The 27,309-nt window shown below is 44.4% G+C and overlaps 1 protein-coding gene across 1 annotated transcript in view; it reads left to right on the top strand.

Moving 5' to 3' along the window:
• The window catches only part of CELSR3 (cadherin EGF LAG seven-pass G-type receptor 3), a 200,665-nt gene that overhangs the window by 68,799 nt on the left and 104,557 nt on the right, over positions 1–27,309 (top strand). The window contains exons 4-9 of the mRNA XM_066594934.1: positions 10,825–11,047; positions 19,466–19,581; positions 22,266–22,354; positions 23,457–23,614; positions 23,906–24,069; positions 26,236–26,361. Of these exons, the coding sequence (XP_066451031.1) occupies positions 10,825–11,047; positions 19,466–19,581; positions 22,266–22,354; positions 23,457–23,614; positions 23,906–24,069; positions 26,236–26,361 (876 nt within the window). The remainder of the gene's footprint in view (positions 1–10,824; positions 11,048–19,465; positions 19,582–22,265; positions 22,355–23,456; positions 23,615–23,905; positions 24,070–26,235; positions 26,362–27,309) is intronic.

Here is a 27,309-nt window from a genome sequence, read left to right as displayed (position 1 = left end):
AACTGTACCTATCAATACTGATTTAGTTGCCATTCAGTGTGGGCTGAAAGCTATATGACACCCCTATGGGCATGGTAAGGGCTGCCATTAGTATTTGTTTCTGCATCTGTTACCTGAGTAGCTGATCAGGCTAACTCAGAAATGGCTTAAGGGGGATGTTCAGCGCCACCCTTGTCCATAGGGTTGGGTGTGGTACTACAGCTCAGCTCCATTGAAGTGAATGGCAGCTGAGCTGTAATACCAGTCGCAAGCCACAGACAGGGATGACACTGTATTTGGAAGCAGCCATGTTTTTGTAACCCTGGACAACCCCTTTACAGGGATTGTCCAGCACCAAATGAACGATTACCTGTTTTCAAGATAGGTCATCAGTAGCTGATTGGCAGGGGTCTGTCGCTGAACCACTGTGTTGTGTATGGAGCAGGAAGGAAACAGCGCCGTACAAACTGCAGTGGCACAGCATGGTATTGCAAGTACTCCTCCACTATACTTCAATGAGAGCTAAAGGTATCTTTACGTGGGCTTATGGTCGTCCGAATAATCATTCAAATAAGTGATTAGAGGCGACTGTTGGCCCATGTACACATGGTCCCAAACAGGGCACTGAGCGAGAAGCTGCGTTTTTCTGAAACGGATCAACTACTAAGCGAATTCTCGCTCAGTGTAAACAGGAATCAATCTCTGAGCGACTGCCTGTTTGCAGTGAAAGATGGCGGATGGCCAGAAGAGACCTTTGGCGCGCTCCGTCTCTATTCTCTGAACGATTATTGCTCCTGTGTGAAAGCAGAGAGGCGATAGTCGCTGGAACAACTGTTGGGTGATTTTGTACCCCGCAGTCATACCGTGTAAAGGTACTTTAAGCCTGCAATACCCACCAATCCAAAGTCTACAACGTATCTGCTTCTGGCTCCATATACCAACACAGTGGTCTGCAGAGCAGCTGATCAGCGGGGGTCTTGGGCGGCGGACCCCTGCTGATCAGTTATTGATGACCTATATTGAGGATCGGTCATCAATCATCCATTGCTGGACAACCCTTTAATTGGGTCTTTTGTTATTGGAGAAGGTAATGCTTTGTGGTATAGATGTCGACAGAACGAACGTGCGCTACTTAGTACGCTATTCTAAATTACATTGTGGGCGATTACACGTTTGGAGAGCAAAGGAGAACACAGTGGAAATGGATTCCGATGAATGGCGCACGTTTAGTGCGAGAATGATCTCTACGGGGTTAGTCGAAGGCCAATTCCTAATTTCCTACTAAAATTTGTAATTGCTTTTGTCGGGCGCTGCTACGTTCTGGAGTCCTGGCTTCCTGCCCCAAGCTAGCCTACCATTTTTTTGTTAGAAATAATGGTAATTCCTAATGTAATGAACCTGAAGGCAGAAATCAGCAAACTGAAAATAGCAGAAGCTGAGATGTTACATAGTGGGTGAATGAGGGAATTGCATGATATTGCCCCATGTATGATCCGAGGGACTGGGATAATAGAGCCGGAGTGATGGAGTGGCGGAGTGTTGGCCTGTGGTACAGATCGCCCTTTCTCTCTGCCTGATGTGGCCCCCTTTTTTTTTTTTACATTTTCGTTTTTTCCTCCCCATCTCAAAAAATCATAACTGTCTTGTTTTTTCATTGACATAGTTGTCTGAGGGCTTGTTTTTTATGGGACAAGTTGTATTTTTCAATGGTACTATTCCATATACCATATAATGTACTGAAGAATCCGATCCGGTCCGGTGCAGCCGGCCTTAATGAAGAGAAATGGAAAAAACGTAATTTTGACATTTTAGGGGTCTTGTTTTTACATATACACTGCAGCAATAATGACATGATAACTATTCATACAGCTTTCCGATCACTTTTTATTGGAGACAGGCTGAGCCAAAAAGCGCAATTCTGGCGTTCTGTATTTTTTTTTTTACAACATTCAGCATGCAGGATAAATAATGCGTTAATTTGATAGATAGGACTTTTATGGACACATCAATACAAAACGGGTGTTTTTGTTGTTTTGATTTTTTTACTTTAAATACAGGAATAGTTTTTTAGAAACGTTTATTATTCCTAAGGTTTTACAATAATACATTTTTTCACTTATTTTTACTTTTTCTTTTTTAGTCAATATAAAGCAATCTGCACACAGGCGGGTCGGATTCCACATGCAGAATCCCGCAACGGAATCCGGCCCTGGCTGCAGCGGCGTCCACATGTACCTGCTTTCTTTTTCTCTTCTCTGTACTGCAGATGGTCCGCATGGCTCGCCGTCGGACATGTGCAGTACAAATTTTTTTCTTTAAACTCCTGCTTTTGCCGCGTTATCGTCTAGTAATAACACGGGATCCGCGATCTTTCCATAATGTCAATTACAGGTCGGGCGACTTTCATTGACTTCAATGGAAGTTGTCCGCGCAAAAATGGAGCATACAGCGACTTTTCCCTTATGAGCGGAAACCGCAATTGGTTTCCATTCGTGTGCAGGGAGAATCACTTTTCCATAGCATGCTCTGGGTGGTATTTGCTGCGGATTTTGGAGGCGAACGCCCGCTTCGGATTCCACAATGCCAACCCGCCTGTGTGCAGCCGGCCTTAGGCCAATCTCACACAGGCGTTTGTAAATGCATTCAACAGCATTTTTAAAGCACCCCATCATTGCAGTGGAGGATGTGGTGCATTAAAAAGCGCAACAATGCAATTAAGAGAACATACAGCATTCATTTAGCGCGGCGTTAGAAGCGCTGTGCTAAAACGCTCGTCGTTTGAAATGCCCACTAAAATGCTGTAAAAAACGCCTGTGAGAGTGGTCTAAGGGACTTGAACTTACGATTGTTTCATCACTTATGCCATATACTGCAATACTTCAGTATTGCGGCATTTGGTGTTGCTGCCAACTTTCTATTAAGACAGCCAACAAGATTGTCTTAATAGACAGGAATACATAACAGCTCTGGGGGCCTTCAGAACAACTGAACAACACCTCATGCTCTCATTGCAGTGGGCCATCCTGGACCCCCAGACTCCAATTAAGGCATTTATAGGGTTAATAGCCACAATCAATGTTAATACTGCTTGCAGCTGTTGTAAGCGAGTGTCAGCTGTGAAAGACAGCTGGCACCTGACCCGCCATATGTAGGCACATTCAGCTCCTGGGCCTGTTTCATAAAAAACGTGCCGCTGGACAGTGTACATGTACGCCCTTTAGTGTTATAGGGGTAATCTTTGCCCCAGGTGAAGGAAAGCCTAGCTATTAGAGATGAGCGAATATACTCGTTTCGAGTAATTACTCGATTGAGCACCGCGATTTTTGAGTACTTCTGTACTCGGGTGAAAAGATTTGGGGGGCGGGGGGAGGCGTGGCGGAGCGGGGGTAGCAGCGGGGAACAGGGGGGGAGCCCTCTCTCTCTCCCTCTCCCCCCCCACTCCCCACTGCAACCCCCCACTCACCCACGGCGCCCCCCGAATCTTTTCGCCCGAGTACGGAAGTACTCGAAAATCGCGGCGCTCGGGCGAAAAAGGGGCGTGGCCGAGTAGGTTCGCTCATCTCTACGGGTGGAGTCACACGAACATATATCGGCTCGGTTTTCACGCCGAGCCGATATACGTTGTCCTCGTGTGCAGGGGGGGGGGAGGATGGAAGAGCCAGGAGCAGGAACTGAGCTCCCGGCCCCCTCTCTGCCTCCTCTCCGCCCCTTTGCACTATTTGTAATGGGCAGGGGCAGGGCGGGGCTAAGTTCTGTGAATTAGCCCCACCCCCGTCCCACCTCTCCCCATTGCAAATAGTGCAGAGGGGCGGAGAGGAGGCAGAGAGGGGGCGGGAGCTCAGTTCCTGCACTTGGCTCTTCCATCCTCCCCCCCCCTGCACACGAGGACAACGTATATCAGCTCGGCGTGAAAACCGAGCCGATATACGTTCGTGTGACTTCACCCTACTAGCTATGATTCTATTTCTTTAAGGTCCCATTGAAATCAATGGGCAATTCATTCTAAAGAACATGAAAAAATAGGACATGCAGCGATTTTCTTTTCCCCTCGCAGCATCGCTGAGAGGAAAAACATCACTCACATGTATGACTCCATTCAAAAGAATAGAGTTCATATTAGCACAGGTGTCACAGTTGTGTGAATGTAGCCCTGGGGGACAGAATATGTTGCAATATATTCAGCTGTCCAGATTCGCAGATATGTGAATTTTTCCTTAACTTGGCGCTGCCGGCAGAATTCTGTGATTTTCAATTCCATATCAAAATTCACATGTTCGATAAGCAGATTTTGGTGCAGATATTAAAGCAGAATATTCCACAGCGTCCTCCGGAATATTCTGCCCTGCGTGGAAGCGGCCTAGCTTGTGTTACTACTGCTGTGATCAGTAGGGGGTCTTCTGCAGCAGCCTTACCTTAGCATGGAGGTCCTCATCAGCTCGCCTTCTTTGGCTGCATTCCCACACAGCAAAAACTGCTTTGGGCTGAAATGGCGCTGAGTAGTAGATGCCAATTACCGCACGATCTTGCCAACATTATCGGTTGGGTTTCAGCCGCAAGTGGTTTTTGCTGTGTGGAAACGCAATTTATAAGTATCTTTGGCTGGTGCAGTGCTGTGCGGCCCATAGCTGTGACAGCATCGCGTGTTAATTCAGTATACCTTGCTCTAGTCCTCTCTGTGTGTCTAGTTACTTTTTTATATGTATTTGTTTCTGTATATATAAATATATATTATGTATATTTCTTCAGACCTATTCTATTTTGCCTGATGAAGAATTCTCACAAGCTTGCTGTAACATCATGTATTTTTGTTAGCCATTAGAAGGTATCATATCTACAAGATTACTTGGTTTCTCTTACTGAGAATAATCAATTACCTTTTGCTCTGCTCGCTAAAGGTCCATTTAGACGCAACGATGATTGCTTAAAATTCGCTCAAACGTCATTTTCAGTGCCAGTTTTGATTGAACATTTTGCATAAACTCTTAAGTAGCTGCTCAGCAACTTAAGAGTTTATTAGCGTGCAAATGAAGCCTTTCGCTGAATGCAGATAACAACTGGAGGTCTGCTATCTGTATTCAGCTCCATTGTTCTTGAGTGGGATAGCAGCTGAAAGAATACTATCGGCGCTATGCCGCGAAAAACTCAGCGTGCGGTCCTGATTAGACCACACAATGATTTTCAAGCTGGATTGAAGTCAGCGATTAACGAATAGTGCATGAAAAGTGTATGATGGCCGCGCGTTTAGACACAGCGATTATCGCTCAAAAGATGGCTTTTGAGCAAATTTTGAGCGATAATCGTTGTGTCTAAAGGAGCCTTAACACAGTATCATATTTTTTCAACACACCAAAAGAGGACTTTCACGTGAAAGTCAGTTCATAGACCGCACAGCGAACTCAGGGTGGTTTCACATGGGTGATAAAATCACGTCTGCCTTTGTGAAACTAGGATCATGGCGGAGGATCATGAAGTCTGTCCTATTGTTTTCAATGAGAGACCTCGCATCATGTGCACTTTGCTCATGTTGGTATTAGTGTATTTTGATGCCACCAGAAAGTCCTGGTGGAGTCAAGATTGACTGGGGGTTGACGCCTCCTGTTCCTGATAGGTTGAACGTTTGGCTGGGCTGCAAGTCCTGGCAGCACACAAGGAAAGCCTTCGTTGGAGCTTAGCAGCATACAGCAGGCTCCAGCTCCAGCCATGGCGACCCAGCTCTTCTCCGGCAGCAGCAGACCCTCACCCTAAGGCAGCAGGGTCGGCTAAAAGCAATGAAGACGCTCCTAGGACCTTCAAGGCTTGAGCCAATCGGGAGCTAGGGGTGTGAGAGGGGCGTTCCCCCTGTCAAACCCCTAGCTTCCGGTGGCGTCAAGATACACTAATACCGCTCATGTGTATGACCCCATTCAAAAGAATGGGGTTCATATTCATGTGATTTTCTCGGTCGTGTGAAGGTGGCCTCAAAGCTGCAGGATTTGTGCATGCACTCCCATAGAGATCAGTTTCTAGCGCATACGCACATTCTGGAGCTTTGAGCCTGATGCATGTTCCATTCACTGATTTTCGGTGCTGACAGCGCAGGCATCGGGAGGCGGGTGAGTATAAAAAATACCTGAAAGGTTTTCTCTACAGAACAGGAAGTGTCAAGCTTAGTGGTCAGTGTGAGAACTGCAGGATTTTAGAAAAATATAGACAGTGAAATAGAAAATTTTAAAAAACAAACCTAAAAAGGTTAAAAAACATGTATAACTTAAAAAACTGATTTAAATATAAGAGGTCATTTTCCAATGACACATTGCTCTTAAAAGGCTGCCCTAAGATATAGTTATTCACAGTGGGTGATCTGAATGCTAGGATCTCCACCGATCACAAGAAGAGGGTACCACATCCTCCTGTATGAATGGAGCTGTGGGTGTGCATGCTTGCTGCAGCTTCATTCATCTCGATGGGACTGCCCAGGTGAAGCAGAGTACAGTACTTGGCCATTTCCATAAGTCCCATAGAGATGAATGGTGCAGCTTCATGCATGCTCTACCACCGCTCCGTTCATTTGGAAGGGCCTCCAGAAATACTTTTACCCTATCCGGTGGATCGGGGATACGTTTATATTTTGAGACAACCCTTTTAAGTGCATAATGATGTCCTGATTTTCACACACTGCGACAATGCTGCAAATCGCATGTAGGAATGCTTTCCCATGGGTTCCTTCACATTTGCAATGTTTTGTAGTATGCGGCATTGCGAGTCAAAAACCTTGCGATTTTCGCAATATGCTCACGACTGGCAAGGTTTTGTAGCCCATGTTTCCCTATAGAGTCTTTCTCTCTGTTGCACCGCATCACACTAAAAAGCGATTTTCGTGTGGTGCGATACAACTTTGCCATTAGGAAATCCTACTGTAAAAGCCCCAAACTAAGCCCTAGCTGCAGGAAAAAAAAATTTTTTTTAAGCGCATACATCACCAAGAAGTGCTGTCTGGCTCCAGTGCACCTTCTTCCCGGTCCCTGACACTGTTCTTCATCATCTCTTTTGGCCGGGGATTAAGAAATCCCCGCCCCCTGAAAGCGCTGCCTCTGATTGGCTGAGTGCTGTGATGCTTAGAGATGATGAAGAACAGTGCTGGGGACTGGAAGGAAGATGCAGCGGAGCTGACAGCACTTCTAAAGGTGATGTATTCTTTTTGTTTTCAGGGTAGGGCTTATATTTCAAGCGTCCCCTGTAAATCTTCGCAAGTGGTGCTACAAAGTTGCGCAACTTTTTAGCACCACTCGTGACTTTGTAGCGCCACAAAATCGCGGTATCGCCATCTACTTGAATCAGCCCGTTCATGCTATCCGAGGTACGTGTTATCCAGCTCCCATAGGATAGGTCAGGTCCTATCTTTGCGTGCGCCACATAGTTTCAATGCAACCTTGCAGTCACACGTCCTATCTTTGTTAGGTTCGCGAATTTAGCGCGTCTAACATTCTCTCATGTGAACGCTTCTATAGGAAACCATTGGTTCCTATAGAAGCGCTTTATGTGCGCGGCTATACTGCGTGCCCACAGCACTCGTGTGAACAAGCCCTAAAATGCATGCATGTCTGAATACCCCAATGCAAATTAATGGGGATTAAGCTGTCCGTATTATGCATGTAATACAGAACGCAAATCCGCCCGTGTGAATGAGCTCCTACAAACCTCCCTTTGAAGGCAACCATAATGCTGATGTGGCCCTCGGGGAAAATGAGTTTGACTCCTCTGGTTGTATGGATGGATACAGTTATATCATATTCGCATTTGTAAGCAGAACCAAATCTATCAGTTCATCAGCCTCGGGATGGGAACAAAAATGTTTCTTTCACTGACAGCAAGCAGATATCTTGAAAATAGTGAGGAAATTCGAAGAATGTTTGATAATATAATGATTTAGCTTTATTTTTGTAAAGCCAAAAAATGCCTTCAATGTATATACCCCAAAATTATATAAAGCCAGAATACGATCCACCAACAGCTCCTTGCTGATGGTTTCCAGTTAGGGCATTCACTGACTATAGCATACCAGCAATCAATGGTGGAGCTCCACTGGTGTCATTATACTAAAGCAAAATATTCTACAGCCTTTAAGTTTCTTTGTTCTCTAAGTCCTTAAAGTTTAAACAGGAAAGCAAAGTCTCCTTGAAGGAGAGGGGCTTCCTAGCTATACCATCTGTCACTGGCATCAAAGACGCAGTCGTCTTCCTTCTATGTTACCCTCACAGGGCACATTAACGCTCTGCTCACTGCGCCAACTCTGGAAGACTCTGCTACGAAGGCGCTGACTACTTGTTTCCAGCAACGTGTGGGTTAATGGCAGAGTTGCACAAGATGACTCTTGCCAGGAGCTGTACATCCCACCGTATGCCCAAGAAATCGCGTCCTTTGGGGCTCTGGGAACTGATAGCGATGCCAGCTCAGTCTGAGGCGGAGAGGAGCTCTTATATTTGTGGCCTATAGAGACTATATCAATCATTTTCACCTGAGGCGTAAACAAGTGTTTGTTCTGTCCTGCCGGGCATTGCCACGCTTTATGCCATCACGATAAAAAAAAATTTAAAAAACTTTTTGAAAAGGGATTTTTCTTCTATATGGAGGCGAATAAGACAAATATACGGAGTCCTGTGTGCCCGTGGTATAGTTACTATATGTCAGGGGTGTGCCAAGCAGCCTGGCTGTAGACAAATGCCAACCATGAGGACTCGCCAACATGCGTTTTCATTGCGATGAATGGCTTTTTTATGTAAAAAAAAACTTGCAGCACTTCAGTAAATGTTGTCAATGGGAAACCTTGCATCGCACTTGTGCACATGACACGCCGTGTGATATGGTTTACTATCTCATTGAAAACAATAGGCAATGTGTTCCGAGGAACGCGGAAGGATAGGGCATGCAGCGAGTGTTTCCAGCACCGCATCGCTCATGTCTATGACTTCATTCAAAGGAAGGGGGTTTATATCTGTGCAAGATTTCTGCGTCTTGCAACTCACAAATCTCACATGAGTTTCTCGGTCGTGTGAAACCGGCCTAATATACAGAGTTTCATTCCATTTTTACAACTTCTATGGGAGGGATTGTTTTTTTTTTTTAACAGTGAACACAAGAGCTTAAAATCTATGAGGAAATAGGGGCTCACAAGAGGTAGCTGTCAGAGATGAGCGAGCATACTCGCTAAGGCAAACTTCTTGATCGAGTAGTGCCTTATGCGAGTACCTGCCCGCTCGTCTCAAAAGATTCTGGTTCCGGCGGGGGAGAGGGGTGAGTTGCGGGAGTGAGCAGGGGGGAGCGGGGGAGAGAAAGAGAGAGAGATCTCCCCCCGTTCCTGCCCGCTCTCCCCCGCCACTCTCCGCCCCCCGCCGGCACCCGAATCTTTAGAGACGAGCGGGCAGGTACTCGAATAAGGCACTACTCGCTCGAGTAGTTTGCCGTAGCGAGTACGCTCACTCATCTCTAGTAGCTGTGCTTGTTCTGTACAATGGTCCGGCCATCTTTTAGGTCACTTCAACATGGGTTACATGATATCGCCGCGATATCGTATCAGTGTTTTGTGTAATATCGCTGCGTTTTCCCACGCCTATATCACGATTTTGTGTCGCTGCAAAGATGCACTTAATGCTACAAAGTCGTGGGACTTTATACCACTACGTGCAAAGGATGATAGGGGGAGGGGCTTGAAATATACGCCCTACCCTCGAAATAAGCCCTACCTGCATAAAAAAAAAAGAATACATCACCTATCCGGCGCTGTCATCTTCTCACGTGTTTTCCCTGATGCTCCCCGGCAGTTGCTTGAAGTGTTCCTGCAAAGTTTCCTGGTCGAGACTTTGAAAATCACCGCCTCCAGGAAGCTCTACCTCTCATTGGTTCACAGGGTGGAGGTATTGGTCTAGTGACTGGCACATGGTGGAGGTATCGTTGTAGTGACTAGCACAGGGTGGAGGTATCCGTGTAGTGACTGGCACAGGGTGGAGGTATCGGTGTAGTGACTAGCACATGGTGAAGGTATCGGTGTAGTAACTGGCACGGGGTGGAGGTATCGGTGTAGTGACTAGCACATGGTCGAGGTATCAGTGTAGTAACTGGCACAGGGTGGAGGTATCGAGTGTAGTGACTGGCACAGGGTGGAGGTATCGGTGTAGTAACTGGCACAGGGTGGAGGTATCGAGTGTAGTGACTGGCACAGGGTGGAGGTATCGGTGTAGTAACTGTCACAGGGTGGGGGTATCGGTTTAGTGACTAGCACATGGTGGAGGTATCGGTATAGTGACTAGCACATGGTGGAGGTATCGGTGTAGTAACTAGCACATGGTGGAGGTATCGGTGTAGTAACTAGCACATGGTGGAGGTATCGGTGTAGTAACTGGCACAGGGTGGAGGTATCGGTGTAGTAACTGGCACAGGGTGGAGGTATCGGTGTAGGACATTCTGGCTGTTACATTCAGAGATGGATTAGAGAGTGTAGAGTAGTGAGAGAAAAACTGATTAGTAATGAGTTACAGCAGACAAGACGAGAATGGATCCGGGCAACAATAAGAGTTTTTGCTGTTTCCACGGAAAGAAAAGGGTGGTTTCTGGAGAATCTGAATTGTAGGTATTTCTGAAAACATGGCAGCCACCTTGGTGTTAAAACGTGGTATAATTTTACTGTATTCATGTACCTCTTGACGACACCCCGTAATACTTCTATGTTGCCTCCTGATTACAGGTACAGGTTGCCTCCTGATTTAGCCACAAGATGGCGGCACTATAACAGCACCACATTATGGTCCATCCAGCTTCATGACATGCAGCAGTAACAACGGACATAAACCTTCTCTCCCTCTTTTCTTGTAGGTGACAACTGTGAAGTGGACAGCAGCTCGGGACGCTGTGTGCCCGGTGTCTGCAGAAATGGGGGCACATGCACTAACTTGGCAGAAGGAGGTTTCACATGCCAGTGTCCATCTGGAGGCTTTGAGAAGCCATACTGCGAACTGTCAACACGTTCCTTCCCTCCGAAATCGTTTGTTATGTTCCGAGGACTGCGGCAGAGATTCCATATGAGTCTGTCATTGTCGTAAGTTCATCCGTCTGTCTATTGTCTGTGTCTGCCTGTGGTGGAAAGGAAAAATGTCACCGTTGTCACAGGCCAGTAAAAGGGAAAATGTCATATAACGTATATAAAACAGGGAATAATATCTCATATCTATCTGTCCATCTCATATCCATCTGTCCATCTCATATCTATCTGTCCGTCTATCTGTCCATCTCATATCTATCTATCTGTCCATCTCATATCTATCTATCTCATAAATATCTATATATCTATCTATCTCATATCTATCTATCTCATAAATATCTATATATCTATCCTATAAATATCTATATATATACATCTATCTCATATCTATCTATCTATCTCATAAATATCTATCTATCTATCTCATATCTATCTATCTATCTCATATCTATCTATCTCATAAATATCTATATATCTATCTATCTATCTATCTCATATCTATCATCTATCTATCTATCTCATATCTATCTCATATCTATCTATCTCATAAATATCTATCTATCTATCTCATATATATATCTATCTCATATCTATCATCTATCTATCTCATATCTATCTATCTCATATCTATCATCTATCTATCTATCTCATATCTATCTCATATCTATCTATCTATCTCATATCTATCTATCTATCTCATATCTATCTATCTCATAAATATCTATATATCTATCTATCTCATATATATATCTATCTCATATCTATCATCTATCTATCATCTATCTATCTATCTATCTATCTATCTCATATCTATCTATCTCATATCTATCTATCCATCGTACAGTTGTTGAATTGAATAGAATGGGTCAGCTTGGCGGTCCTCCAGCAATGTTAATGGTTATTTCCCTCTGTCTGTAGATGATAGGTGTGGTAGTTATGTGGATTAATACCTCCTTATTTAACTCCGTCCTGCTAAAATATTCATGGGCTCCTCATGCCGGTAATTGTTGGTGAATCATTTTAATTGTGACCGTCCGTCAGTGGCTTTTACACTGGAGATTGATCCCCCTGATGTTGTTACAGTGATACATTTACGGAGCAGGATATTGATCGGCACTTGGCCCGCGTTTCTCCAGGATCTGACGAGTCATCTCATATAATCTCTGAAATTGTTCCTCAGATCATCTTTCAGGAAATGATAACATCTTACAATACATTCAATAGAAAAATCCTTACCAGTGTTAGGAAATGAGATATAACAGTACTAGACCTAGTGCCCAAAGAATAAGGGAGCCACAGTGCCCCCAGTATGATGCCAGTCACAGTGCTCCACAGTGACACCTACAGTGCCCCTACAATGACAGTCACAGTACCCCCATAATGATAGCTAAAGTGCTCCCTTGGCAGAGGCAGCCATAGAAAATAATGACAGCCACATTGCCCCATAATAGTTCCACCCAAAGCGCTTTCTTGCTGATAGCCAAAATACCCCCATAATGACAGCGCTCTGATAACAGTTCCATCTAAACTGTCCTTGTGGTACTTCACACGTAGCATATTTTGGTGAGGATCTACACCAAAATCCTCACCATTTGGTGCAGATTTTGACATGGTTTTGCCATGGATACACAGTGGATTTCACCCTTTCAGTTGAAGAGTTTAAGTCTGCTGCAGATCCATGGCAAATATCGCGCTAGTGGTGCAGAAAACCCATACCAGTTGCACTGCATGTGAACGCACCCTTATAATAGCAGCCACAGTGCCCCCATGACAGAGTCAACAATGGTAGCCCATAGTAATAGCTACATTGCTCCATAATAGTTCCATCAAAATGCCTTTTTAACGATAGCCACAGTAATTCTTTGACAGAGCCAACAATAGTGACAACATTGCCCCCACATCCTCAGTGTGCTTGTAGTGATAGCCACAGTTTCTCCTTAACTGAACCAAATATGGTTCCCCTTATTGATAACCACAGAGCCACCTAATCGTTTCATCCAGAGTGCTCTGATTATGACAGTCCAGTGCCTACTTAAACTATGTTATGGGGTTCAGAGGCGAGGGGACAGGGAGGTCCAGGGAGCTGCTTGTTATACTCAGCAGGTCCTCCGTTCCAGCTCTGTGCCCTTGAGAAATCAGCGTGCGCACACAACATGACTATCTTCGCAAGGCTGCATGCGCACGCTGATTTTTTGGGGGCACAGTGCTGGAACAGAGGACATGCTGAGTATAAACAGCAACTCCCAGGCCTGTTCCCTCACCTTTAAGACTATAACATAGTTTATGGGGCTCAATGGTGATGATAGAAGCCCCGTAACATAGCCAACCTTAGCGCCCTATGATGACATTCAGAGTGTCCCCATAACAGTTCCTGACAGTGCCCTAATAACACATACACTGTGCAAATAATTGTGCAAAAAGTCTTTTTAGGCAGCTTAAAAGTTTCCCAAGATCTAGTATATCCTCAGTGTATGATTACTGGGGGTTTGAGCCAAAGGACTCCAGGAAACTGGAGAATGCTCAGCAAACACCAAAGCCCTTTTACTTCAGTATCTGAAACAGCGCCATCCATGCTTATTTGGCTGTTTCTGGTATTGCAGCTCATCCTATTAAAGTAAAGAGGGCATGGATGGGGTTGTTGCTGTCTTGCACTGGGTGGAAGGTACATCTAACAGTTCCTTCTGGTGATTTATAGGGGTGCCAGGGGTCCATCCTAAGGCTTTTAACTCTTTGTTCACACAATGCAGTGTGAACAGTACTATTCACCTCAACCACCCCCCAGTTACACTTTTATATTGCCTTTTCCCCCAATGAAGGAGAAAACGAGGACTAGGGCAGCTCCTCCTGCGCTACAGATTGGCAGTGCCCCTCTTTTTTTGTGCAGCGCAGCAGCCGATTACTTCATATGGCTTATAAATGCTGCATACTTCAGCTGCTCCAGTCCATAGATGGAGTAATTAGTCTGTTCTGTCTTTTATTACTTTTCTTACATTTTATTAGATTTGATTATCTAGGAGGATATTTTATGAGTTTTTAAGTCTGCAATTTTAATCTCCTGCCCTAAAGAGGTCACATTTAATAACATCTCTCCCGGGGGCGTCCGCAGACCAGTGCAGGATAAATTACGCGGGCGTTAACAGAAGAGCAGTGCAATAAAGGAATGGCCACTCTATGGTTCACACAATAGGTTTGTAGCATTCAGTAGCAAAGGGGATGTGACCAACCAAAGCTGGGCCCTTCTCATCAAGGGCCCCATCGCAGCTGCATGGTCTGCCTCTGTGGCATGTACACCCTTGGTGAAGACTTTAGATGGAGGAGACATATAGTGTGCAATGTAATGACAACCATTATCAGTTTTGGAAGAGAGTAGGGCAGCTGTCATCTGACAACCGCTTCACTCCCTGATAGTAGTCTGTACTCCAGCATTTAGCTATAATCATTGGCAAAAACTGGCAACAGCACCCCCACAGGGAACATGAAGCATTACATGATAGCCATTGAAATCAGTAGACTGTCCGTGTTGTGTATATGATGCCAGGTCCTCCAAAGTCGGAGGCGCTCTTTGTAGACCCACTCTATTACCTCAGAATAGCTTTTCAAAATCAGACAAACTTTTTAACTTACCTGTTCGAATTCTCTTTATAAAGGGGCTGCACCAAAATACACTTTTATCCCTTATTCATAGAATAAATGCTAAAAGTGTGATTGGTAGGGGTGTCACTGTTGAGACTCCCACTGATCCTAAAAATGGGGATCCTATCTCTCTTGTATCATCACTGCAGGATCACTGCACCCACCCACCATGATGTGAAGGTTGAATGAAGTGCAGTTGCACATACGTGACGCTGCCCCATTCATTTCACTGGGGCTGACTGAAGTAGCTGAATACAAGCACTCAGTTATCTCTGGCAGTCCCATTAAAAATGAATGGAATGGCACCACACATTCCTGACCCCCACTCCATTTAGCCTCCTCCTTACTGCAGGGGTGAGACCCCACCGATCACACAGCAGTGAGACCCCTCCGATCACACTTTCATCACCTATCCTGTGGATAGATGATAAAGGTCTATTACTTTTGTACAACCCCTTTAAGGCAAAGGTTACACGGCGACTCTGTCAGTGTGATCACTTTGCAACCTGCAACCTAACACAACCATGACACGGACAAGACAATTCCAAAAAACTGTTGGACTTTTGGTCACAGGTTGCAAGTTGCTCATCTTTACCATCTTAGACTGTAATGCAAGTCAAATATGACTGCAACTTGCCTGCGATCTTCCTGCAACCAAACCCACCTTGTAGTCCCAGCCTAAACAACAGACGGATTGGAAGAGTGATTTGGATCCTTCCTTACCCCTTCCCTATCAGCTCCATGAGTCGGATTAGCTAAAGCGACCCTCTGGTTTTGGGACAACATTTTTCCCAGGACAGGAAGGGTAGGGGTTAGAGATGAGCGAGCATACTCGCTAAGGACAATTACTCGAGCGAGCATTGTCCTTAGCGAGTACCTGCCCGCTCGGAAGAAAAGATTCAGGTGCCGACGCGGGTGAGAGGCGAGTTGCGGGAGTGAGCAGGGGGGAGGGGAGGGTGAGAGAGAGATCTCCCCCCCGTTCACCCCTGCTTTTCTCCGCCGCTCCCCGGCACCCGAATCTTTTCTTCCGAGCGGGCAGGTACTCTCTAAGGACAATGCTCGCTCGAGTAATTGTCCTTAGCGAGTATGCTCGCTCAACTCTAGTAGGGGTATACTATTTGCAGTTATTCTTCTCTGACACCCCTTTGGTTCCAGGTCCTGTTTTTGGCCATCCAAGATAGGCATAACAGTTTTCCAACTATCTAATGCAAACTGTGCATTGCTCTCTGATTGACCAGTTTTGATCACATGACCAGCTCTGGCCAAATCAGAGAGCAGGTATAGTGCATTGGGGATGGGGTAGTCTGAAGATTGTGTCTGCCATCTTCAATGGCTGAAAACACGACCGTGAACCAGGGATGACAGAGAAGAATAACTGCTGGTAATATACCCTTCTGCTCTGGTCTTGGGACAAGACTGGAGGGTCGCTTTAAAGCAGCCCTCCGGTCCTTCACAAAGCAAGATGACCGCACTACTTGTGTGACTACCTGATGCACATTGTGCATTGGTAGTCTAAGGGGGAACTTTACATGGAGCGATTATTACCCGAATTCTCGCTGGAAACAGGAAATTCGGACAATAATCGTTCTGTGTACAAGCGGCCACCGTCAGGACACTGAGAGAAATCACTCACTTATCAGAGTCGCTTGGTTTTTAGCAAAACTAAAAAGCAAATGACTTTCGGCCTGTGTAAGCAGGAGCTGCTCTACGATCTTGGCCCAGTATGCCTTCATTCACCTGAATGACTATTGCATCGGTGTAATCGCAGGAGCGAAAGTCAGGCAACAGTCTTCCCATTTATGAAAGGGACCTTAAGACTCTACACTCTGCTCTGATTGGCCATTGCTGGTCACGTAATGTATTAGGCTGCGTTCTCACATGGCGGAATCCCGACGGAAATCTCACATTTTGGCCGCAGCGAAAAACCGTGAGATTTCTGCCAGGAAAGTGCTGCTTCAAAACCCACGGTACTTAACTGCAGGTTTTGGAACGGCTTGGCCGCATGCTTTTCAGTTGCGGCGGGCTCTTCCATAGAGGGGAGCGCGGGCACAACGGGAAAAAAAAATTGACATGCTGCGGCCGGGGAATCCACGCTGCAGCGCCAGCTTTGCCGCAATGGATTGGCCCCCCTGTGTGGATGAGATTTTTGACAAATCTCGTCCACATGGCTGGCTAATCCTAGGATTAGCGGCCACAGGCGGATTTGCCGCAGCGAAATTCCGAGCGGAATTTCTGTGGCAAATCCTCCCCAGTGAACCCAGCCTTAGTATACTAATGCACTAGCAATGCATAGTGTACATCAGAGTGCGGTGTGGCCATCTTTGTTTGTTTAGGATTGGAGGGTCACATTAAGTAGCATTCATTGCCTGGTGAAGGGGCATTTCATAATGCTTCCCCCAGTCCTTCTGTAAATGTCCTGACAGCTCTTCCATTCCCTTTTATTAACATGGATCAGTCCAATCAACGAGGCTGACACTACAGGTTTGTGATACGATAGATTGCTATTCTCCGCCACCCTACAACTGTCGAGTCCTCCATGATGCCATCTTAAGAAAATGACCACAATAAAAAAATCCCAGAGCCTCTATGTTTTGTACAGATCCCACCTGTCACGTATCATCAGCTTCTTCCGGATACTCAAGGTCATATTCTACATTGTCATTACTCCTCATAGATATTTATATCTGCTAATGACGCTCTTGAACCACTTGACCCCCTTAAGCAAAGCCATTAAAACCTCCACACGACCGTGCGCAAGTATCCTGCTCGGTGTGATAATAAGAAGTGAGTGCCTCGGCAGAAGGGAACATTTCAAGCAAAAGGAAAAAACATTAATTTCTTGTCAATGTCTAACTGCTTAATCCCCATAGAGGAGCATTTCAGCTAAAGGTCACAGCCCATCTCCCCACCGGAGCGCAATCTCCAAAGACAGATTTGGACATCCCCCTTTAATACCTTCCCATCTCTTCTGATATTTCCTGTGGTGAAAATTGTACGGAGATCTTTATAGTATTGGAGGCCATTGTAAAGTACACAGTCCACAATGTATCCGACATCATAAATAGGTTTACAAACACAACAGTGCATTGCTGGTGGCAGTCTAATAACCATAGATCAAAATCTTACTAACATCCTGCAGAGCAGTAATTAAAATGGTTACATAATGAAGAAGAAACAATGCAAGGGAATGATTTATTCATTGCAAAACATTTAAAATATATTCCATTACTTATCCTGTACTGATCTTGAGTTGCATCCTGTATTATATTCCAGAGCTGCACTCAGTATTCTGCTGGTGGAGTAACTGTATTACATACATTACTTATCCTGTACTGATCCTGAGTTACATCCTGTATTATACTCCAGAGCTGCACTCACTATTCTGCTGGTGGAGTCACTGTGTACATACATTACTGATCCTGTACTGATCCTGAGTTACATCCTGTATTATATTCCAGAGCTGCACTTACTGTTCTGCTGGTGGAGTCACTGTGTACATACATTACTTATCCTGTACTGATCCTGAGTTACATCCTGTATTAATACTCCAGAGCTGCACTCGTTATTCTGCTGGTAGAGTCACTGTGTACATACATTACTTATCCTGTACTGATCCTGAGTTACATCCTGTATTATATTCCAGAGCTGCACTCACTATTCTGCTGGTGGAGTCACTGTGTGCATAAATTACTTATCCTGTACTGATCCTGAGTTACATCCTGTATTAATACTCCAGAGCTGCACTCACTATTCTGCTGGTGGAGTCACTGTGTACATACATTACTTAGCCTGTACTGATACTGAGTTACATCCTGTATTATACTCCAGAGCTGCACTCATTATTCTGCTGGTGGAGTCACTGTGTACATACATTACTTAGCCTGTACTGATGCTGAATTACATCCTGTATTATACTGCAGAGCTGCACTCACTATTGTGCTGGTGGAGTCACTATGTACATGCATTACTTATCCTGTACTGATCGTGAGTTACATTCTGTATTATACTCCAGAGCTGCACTCGCTATTCTGCTGGTGAAGTCACTTGTACATATAATACTTATCCTGTACTGATCGTGAGTTACATCCTGTATTTTCCTCCAGAGCTGCACTCACGATTCTGCTAGTGGAGTCACTGTGTACATACATTACTTATGCTCTACTGTTACTGAATTACATTCTGTATTATACTCCAGAGCTGCACTCACTATTCTGCTGGTGAAGTCACTTGTACATATATTACTTATCCTGTACTGATCGTGAGTTACATCCTGTATTTTCCTCCAGAGCTGCACCCACTATTCTGCTGGTGGAGTCACTTGTACATATATTATTTATCCTGTACTGCTCCTGAGTTATATCCTGTATTATACTCCAGAGCTGCACTCCCTATTCTGTTAGTAGAGTCTCTGCTTTACTGTAAGAGCAGTGAGACTATGGAACTCTCTGCCTAAGGATGTAGTGATGGCAAATTCTATAAACGAGGGGCCTGAAAGTCTTTCTTGAGCAATGCAATATTACATGTTATAGTCACTTCAGAAGGATCGGTGATCCAGCGATTATTCTGATTACCAGATTGGAGTCAGGAAGACATTTTTTGTTTTAAATGGGGGAAATTGGCTTCTACCTCATTGGAGGGGGCTTGCCTTTCTCTGGATCAACATTGAGGTTTAATAGGCTGTACTGGAGGGACATACAGTATGTCTTTTTTCAGCCCTATATACTACATTACTTATTCTGTACTAATCCTGAGTTACAGCTTGTATTATACTCAAGAGCTGCACTCACTATTCTGCTTTAACATATAAACAGCTGGTAATAAAAGATTCATAAATCCTTTCAGATTCGCCACTAGAGAGAAGAACGGCCTCTTGTTTTACAATGGGCGCCTCAACGAGAAGCATGACTTCATTGCAGTGGAAATTAACGACGGACAAGTGCAGCTGAAATACTCCACAGGTTTGTGTTTTATCTTCTATTTGGTTTAAATTGGGATGAATTGCTATATTTTTGCCCCTCTGTGTAAATGCAGGAGATTACGTATATTCCAGAGCTGCAATCACAATTCTGCAAGCTTCAGAGCTTAAATCTCCCAGCATTCCCTTATTGTTTATTGCGTGCAGAGAGGCTGCTGTAGTGATTTGCATTATGAGAGGTGTCATCTTTACGTTCTCTGTATGGCAATCTGGTTTAGGTAAAAACAAACTGGCCCTTTGCATCATTGATTATAACAGTTCTCACATTCCCTTACATCATATAGATCTGCATTGTTATGCACAGTTACATTCTCCTTCTCCTCTCTGACTGCTCTACAGTTGTGTCACTATATACAGCCTTTCTGGCATTCTATACCCGAACAAGCAAAATCAGTACTGAAAATCCCTGCAAGTTAGGGGATAACAGATCCCACCAACCACTGGCTTTAGCCATGATTGCGTAATGTAAATTGGTCATGAAGGGTGTATCTGCATACCTGGCAGCTATCAGCTTGTTTTGACTGCAGACAGCCGCTGATAACTGACATGATCAGTTAGCTCTAATCACTGTAGTTAACTGTTTAGATGCCGTGATCAAAGGTAATGCGATGGGATCAGGGGTTGCCAATGGGCTAACATGACAGCCTGGAGCCTACTTTAGGCTTCCAGGGCTGCCATGCATCGATGTCTATCAAGTCTTGCCTGTGCCGTTCGCTATGTACTGCAGTATATAGTGTAAGCGATCAAATGATTGGAAGTTCATGTCCCTTGTGAAAGTTATTTTAACAGTGAAAAAAAAAAGAAAATTAAAAAAATATACTTTTCTCGCAAAATAATCTGATCAATTAAAGGGGTTTTCCAGGGAGAATACTACTGATAACCTGTTTTCAGGATAGATCATTAGTAGCTGATCGGCTTGAGTCTGTCGCTCGAGACCCCGACCAATCAGCTTATTGTGCCCCTGCTGACAGTGCCACAATTACACAGGAGTCGGAGCAGAAGTCTCTGTGTAGTGGCTGGAGCTTGTAACTGCAAGAGCGGCTCTTTTTGAAATTAACCGAGCCATGACAGTAGATATAAGTGCCTGCCACTTCACAGAGGTCGGAGCAGAGACTTCCGCTCCGACCTCTGTGTAATAGCAGCGCTGTCAGCGGCCGCACAATCAGCTGATCAGTCAGGGTCCTGAGCGACAGACCCCAGCCGATCGACTATAGATGACCTATCCTGAGGATAGGTCATCAATAGTATTCTCCCGGGAAAACCCCTTTAAGAAACCCCACATATTTGGTATTGCTGTCTACTTAAAAGTTTGAACTCTTAAAATATCACAATATTTATCCCATATGGTAAAGGCTGTGAAAAAATAAAAAAATTTTTAAAGTATAGAATGGCGGAATTGCATCTTTTTTTTTTTTGGTATTCCAGCTCCCAAAAAGTTTGAATTAAAAGTGATCAAAAAGATATATGGTTCCCAAAAGGGTCCTAGTGTAATCTACAGCTCATCCTACAAAAAAGAATCCCTCACACAGCCCAATCAACAACAAAAAAATTAAAAAGTTACGGGTCTCAGAATATTGCGCTTTTGTTTATGTTTTTCTTTTACCTTTTAAAAAATAGAAATACGTTAAAAAAACTATATAAATTTGGTATCGCTGTAATCATACTGGCTCCCTAGAACAAAGTTCGGATGTCATTTTTACTCCACTGTGAGCGCTGTAAAAACTAACCCTCCCCCCTTTCACCCCCCAAAAAGGCGCAATTGCATTTTTAAAAATTATTTCTCCCCACTTAAACATTTTTGAAAGTTTTTCTGATTATTATATCATACATTAAATGGTACCATTAAAGATATAACTCTTCCCACTAAAAAAACAAGCTTTCATGTAAACAGCCATGGCTCTCGGAAGGCGGGGACGAAAAAATGCAACTAAAAAACTGATAAATTTCTGGTCCTGATGGGGTTAAGAGATATTAGGCCAAATGGCGCTGCTCTCCCCTCTCATCTTCCACATATGTCATGGTGAACATTCCGGGGTGCCATTAATATTTCATGTTACCAGTCCGGTGTGGGATGTAGTAAACTCACTTTGCAAAACATTCATAGTCCCCTCTGCCACAGATGCATTGAAGAAACCTGTCGATAAATGGCGCATTAGCGCCGGCTCGCCAGATTCTCTTTGCATCATTTGTGTGTTAGCAACCCCAGGCAGCAGATTGATGGCCCCTTTAGATGCAGTAACCGATGTCGTAAATCTTCCCTCATTGTGACAGGAAGCCACAGCCCAGACAGCAAGCAGATTTACTGTCGCTTTTTTCCTAACCTCTTAATTGCTGTTGTATCCGGGCAGAAATGTGCGGTCCCAGAACTACAGCGCGATAAAGCAGAGCTGGGTGCGTCATTAATGGATGACGACATAGACACCGTCCACTTTTATTAATTACACTTCATTCTTTTCCTGATTCATGGATGCTTAAGAAATGGGATTAGCAACCTCAGCAGCAAGACCATCTGTTCTAGTAGAAACGAGGGCTGATAGGGCAGTGGTCTCCAGCCGCACCTCACATCAATTTGATGATGAAGCAGTTGTGTCCTCCATACTTATGTGGAGCGTTCCATACACATGATCGCGGTTCTGATTGAAACTATTGTTGGCTGATTTATTTTAGGTGAATCCAGCACCCTGGTGACCCCCTATGTCCCTGCAGGGGTCAGTGATGGCAAATGGCACACAGTCCAGCTCCGCTATTACAACAAGGTAGGAATTACATTATGATGGATGTCATGGCGCCATTATACTCTGAATGGTCACATTATTAGAGGCAGCGGTCCTTTCACGGTTCCCCTGTATGGAAATTCTCCCCGTGACCCCGGAGTGCAACATAAAGATAAAACAGCCAGTAAAAGGGGATCTTGTGAATGGAAACAACTTGTCACCAAAAGGGGTCAGAGGAGGATGTCAGGAATTGTATTGATGGACAGTCAAGAGCAGCTGGATACAACGCTCGTGCTCCAACTAACATGTCCAAATGCACAACTCACTGTTCCTTAGCACGGATGGGCTATAACAGCAGACGACCAGTTTCAGTGCCATTGCTGTTCACACGTAGCGGAAATTTTTTAGGGCAGATAATAACATGAATCCCCAGCAGATTTTACCCTTTTATTTGAAGGGGTAAAGTCTACTGCAGATGCTCGCCAAAATCTGACCACTCTTGAGGATTTTAACATAAATTTTGATGCAAAATTTCTGTTGCCCCATGCTGATGGGAGGTCAGAATTTGGCGCAAGCAGCATGAATTGATGACCCCTTTCTGTCAGCTGATTAGAACATGTCAGCTCCTCCATCTAATCTGCAGCAACTTCAAGAAGCTTCCTGTCCGTAGGGGCCGATATTCTTACAGAATGGGGGGGGAGGGGGTCTCTAATAAAGTGGCCATTCAGTGTATACATTTACATTTATTAGTCCACTAAACCAACATGTCCACTCTGACCGCACAGACAATATAAGTAAACTATGTATGACTACTATCATCAAATATAAAGCTCTGTCTTGTCATTGTCTTAAAAAGATATCAATTCTGCCTGTCTGTAGGAGAGCTGACTGAAAACCAGTATGGCGGCCATTACAGGTTACCACACAGATCTACTCGACTCCTGGATGGTAATTTGGATAGATGTGCGGTAATGATGGAAGAGGGGATAGTCCTCTATATAACAAACTACATTTGCCATTCAGGAGGTTGGGAAAGCTGGACGGCTGTAATGGCGGCCATGTTGGTTGCCACATTGCTTGACAGAATAGGACAACAGATAGCTTGTATACACTGTGTTTCATCGTTTGTTTGCATTTATTTAAGCCCAAGAAGGGGTCTATGGGGGTGGCCCAAGGACCCTCCAAGGAGAAGGTAGCTGTGCTGGCGGTGGATGATTGCGACATTTCTGTAGCCTTGAAATTCAGCAATGAAATTACCAACTACACGTGTGCGGCTGAAGGAGTCCAGTCCAGCTCCAAAAAGTAAGTAGGTGATATTAGCATCCCTAAGGTAACCGAGGAGGACGTTTATCACAAAGACATGGAGCTGTTGCCCATAGCAACCAATCACATTACAACTTTCATTTTCCAAAAGCTCTCTGAAAAATGAGAGCTGGAATCTGATTGGTTACTGTGGGCTGCACTAGTTTTAATGAATCTCTACCATAGAAACTGGGCGCGGCAGGCAGACGGCCCAGTCTGGAGAAGAGTCTATAGTGCGTCCGTATGTCTGTACGACTCCAGCAACATGACGTTTCTCCCTTCTCCTTGCAGATCCCTGGATCTCACAGGTCCTCTTCTTCTCGGTGGGGTCCCCAATCTTCCTGAAAACTTCCCAGTGACACACAGAGAGTTCATAGGATGTATGAAGGATCTGTATATAGATAGCAGAAAGATGGACCTGGCTTCATACATAGCAAATAACGGAACCTCTGCAGGTAGGACGTGCGATCATTAGGGATGCCACCTTTGCCACAAACAAATACCAGCCAATGTAAAAGGGTGTGTGGTTAGGGGCATGACTTATCACCACGTATGCTTTTACCTCAAGTATTCTAGTGGCCCCAATAGTAATTGTGCACCCATAAATGGCCTCAATAGTAAAAGTGCTCTTAGTAGTGGCCCTAATAGTAATGCTGCCTCCAGTAGTGGCCCCAATAGTAATAGTGCCCCCCGTAGTAGTAACACCCCCAGTTATGACCCTAATGCTACCAGTGACTACGTTAGTGGCCTCAAAATAATAGGTTCCTCTCTGTGCTTTCCACACCCTGAACCTGCGGCCGGGCAGCAACCTCGCAACATCTAGTATGTCACTCATTCTCTCTGTCCTGTTAGCTCCTGTCGGGCCGCTGTACGCAGAGCTGTGACCCCTGACCTCTCCTCCCAGCGTCTGCAGTATATATAGGATGTGCAGGAACACAGACACCGGGAGGAGAGGTCAGAGGTCACAGGAATGATTATGGTGGCACTACAGGAGTTAAAAAGAGAGAGGGTGAGTGACAAACTAGATGCTGTGTGGTTGCTGCCCGGCCGGAGTTGCTCTTAGCTGACAATTATTTTTTACCAGCCATTAATATGGATGGTAAAAAATAAATAGCGGCACCAGCCTTTGGACTTTATTACCGGCCCCCGGTGAGTAACCTGCCGGGTGACAGTTTTATATTTCTGTTGTTACGACTCATTCACACAGGTGTTTGCAATTTTGGTCCGTGAGAAATGGACTGATTTCTCTGCATGAGTCTGTGTTGCATGTGTTTTTGTTTCATATATGTGTTTATTTACATCCGCACGCCATCCGTTTTTCACGCATGCACGCAAAAAAAAAATGCAAGAAGGCCCAATTGTTTTCACCGCCTCCTGGCAGCATGTGTAAAAAATGCAGCACACACATGTAACATCTGTGTTTACTGTTTTTTTTACACCCCATAGACTTTCATGGGTGAGGACTAAAATATGACGCTCTGCAATCTCTTTTTTTCACATGCAGCAGCGGTCCACCTAAATACGCACATCTATATACACCAATGTACTTTATTGGGTCCGTATAATAGAAAATGGTCCCTAAGTCACCTTAAGATGGCCTTAGGCACATAGTAGATGTTGGCCAAAGAGGTTGGACATTATTAGAAAAACAGTGCCATACCGGTCCACAGGTTGTCTGCTACTGCAGCTCAGTTTCATTGAAGTGAATGGGACTGAGCTGCAGTACTGCTTATAACCTGTGGACAGCTGGGGCGCTGTGTTTGAAAGATAGCGGCAGTTTTTGTGTTGGTTTTCTTTGTATAAATCCTGCACAACCGTTTTGCGAGCGTTTTCACGTGAGCGAAATTCTTCCACAACATGCAGCACAGTTACGGATTTTGGCAGGTAATTAGCAGTTTGTCACATTTTTAACTGCAGAATGCATTTTGTGTAACATTTTGGGGAATTTATAGCATTTTTCTCTGCAGAAATTAATTGTGGATTTAACTGCAGAATTACATCTCTTCTGTATGTTAGAAATCTGCAACAACAATTCCACAAGGTGGAGCTCATTCCGCAGTGATAAAAACAGTAAAAAATCATGTTTGGCATTGTCGCATCCGTAATGATCTGTATGATAAACTGAACACGCTTTTTATGGCAAACACTGTTAAGGACGCATGGTTTTGAAATGATGCAGATTTCATGCCCCATAGGATTACATAGGGTTGCGGAACTGACCGCGTTGACAAATTCCATGTGATGTTAAAGGTCCTCAATAGCCATCTTTCCCAACTCTCACATGTTATTTCTATGGAAGGATGTGAATAACTGGCTGTAAGACTTCTTTGGCGCCACTTTCTGGAAGAATTGATACAATTAGATGGGTTGTAATCCAGATGTTTCATTTTGGGCTGTTCATGTCGTTGCAGCCATTTCTCAGTAAAATCTTTTGGATTTGCTGAATAACTAATTTTATAAATAGGCCCTATTGGTTTAAGCAGTTGGAGGACATATAAACTCCCCCTAGCACTGCAATAAAACTTTCCACGGACGGACTACAACTCCCAGCCTTGTTCCCTTTGGCAAACCCCATCCCTCTCCTACTGCAGTTCATCATGTCTGTTCTCTTGTTTTATCAGGGTGTAATGCAAAGCAGTCATTGTGTGACCCGAACCCATGTAAGAATGGAGGCACATGCACATTAGGCTGGGGCACGTACTCTTGTGATTGTCCGTTGGGATTCGGAGGGAAGGATTGCAAGATTGGTGAGTACATGAAAAGTTGATATCCCCCCCCCCCCTTATGCTTGTTTTATTGATAAGTGTATTTATTTGATCAAGTAGATAACAGGAATTAAAGTTTTCTGTGGCATAACCTTTAATGACCAATCCTCAGGATAGGTCATCAATAGCCAATCAGCTGGGGTCCACCGCTGGGCACCCCCACCAAAATTCAATGAGAGCTGCATCTGCATTAGCAACGCGGGCCGCTGGAATGTGCATGGAGCTGTCAGCTTCCAGCTCCGCCCGCACTGACAGCAGTTCAATAACAGCTGATCAGCAGAGGTCCGGAGTGTTGGCCCTCACCAATTAGCTATTGATGAACTATCCTGAGGATAGCTTATCACAAGTATAGTCCCAGAAAACTCCTTTAATAACTGATTACAACATATATGTGTACATAAAAATTAGTGCGGAACGATATAAATGTGCTGCCCTCTAGTGGCCATAAACCAGAAATGCAGCTTTTAGTTGATAGAGGGTCAGGCTGTATTTACACAGGCGAGAAACTCGTGCTAGTTCCGTCTGATGCAATATGGATGGGGCTCACATGAGTAAAGCGCCCATTATTTTTAATGCTCCATTCACATAGGTGACTTTTCTCTCAGACCAAGAGTCTTGAGATAGAAAAAAAAATCGCATTGCACTTATGATTTATATGCAAGTGTAATGTGTTTTGCATTTTAACTATTACAGCAACATGTTTTTTTTTCGGAAAATACATTGCAGTTACTGAAAAATTGCAGGTTTACAAATGTGATATTGTTTGGATTTTCTCGGCACGATATCATACTTGCCCAAGTAAATTCAGTCTTAAAGGGAATGTGTCATCAGAAAATAACCTCTTGTAGACATCATGTTTTTATGTTAAACAGATTGTTTCAATATTTTTTGTTGATTTTTATTTTTTATTTTTAATGTAACGTTTTATAT

This window comes from Eleutherodactylus coqui, chromosome 3 (assembly GCF_035609145.1).
Source record: "Eleutherodactylus coqui strain aEleCoq1 chromosome 3, aEleCoq1.hap1, whole genome shotgun sequence".
NCBI lineage: Eukaryota > Metazoa > Chordata > Amphibia > Anura > Eleutherodactylidae > Eleutherodactylus > Eleutherodactylus coqui.
The sequence above is the reverse complement of the archived record's forward strand: the minus strand, read 5'-3'. Positions and strand labels throughout refer to the sequence as shown.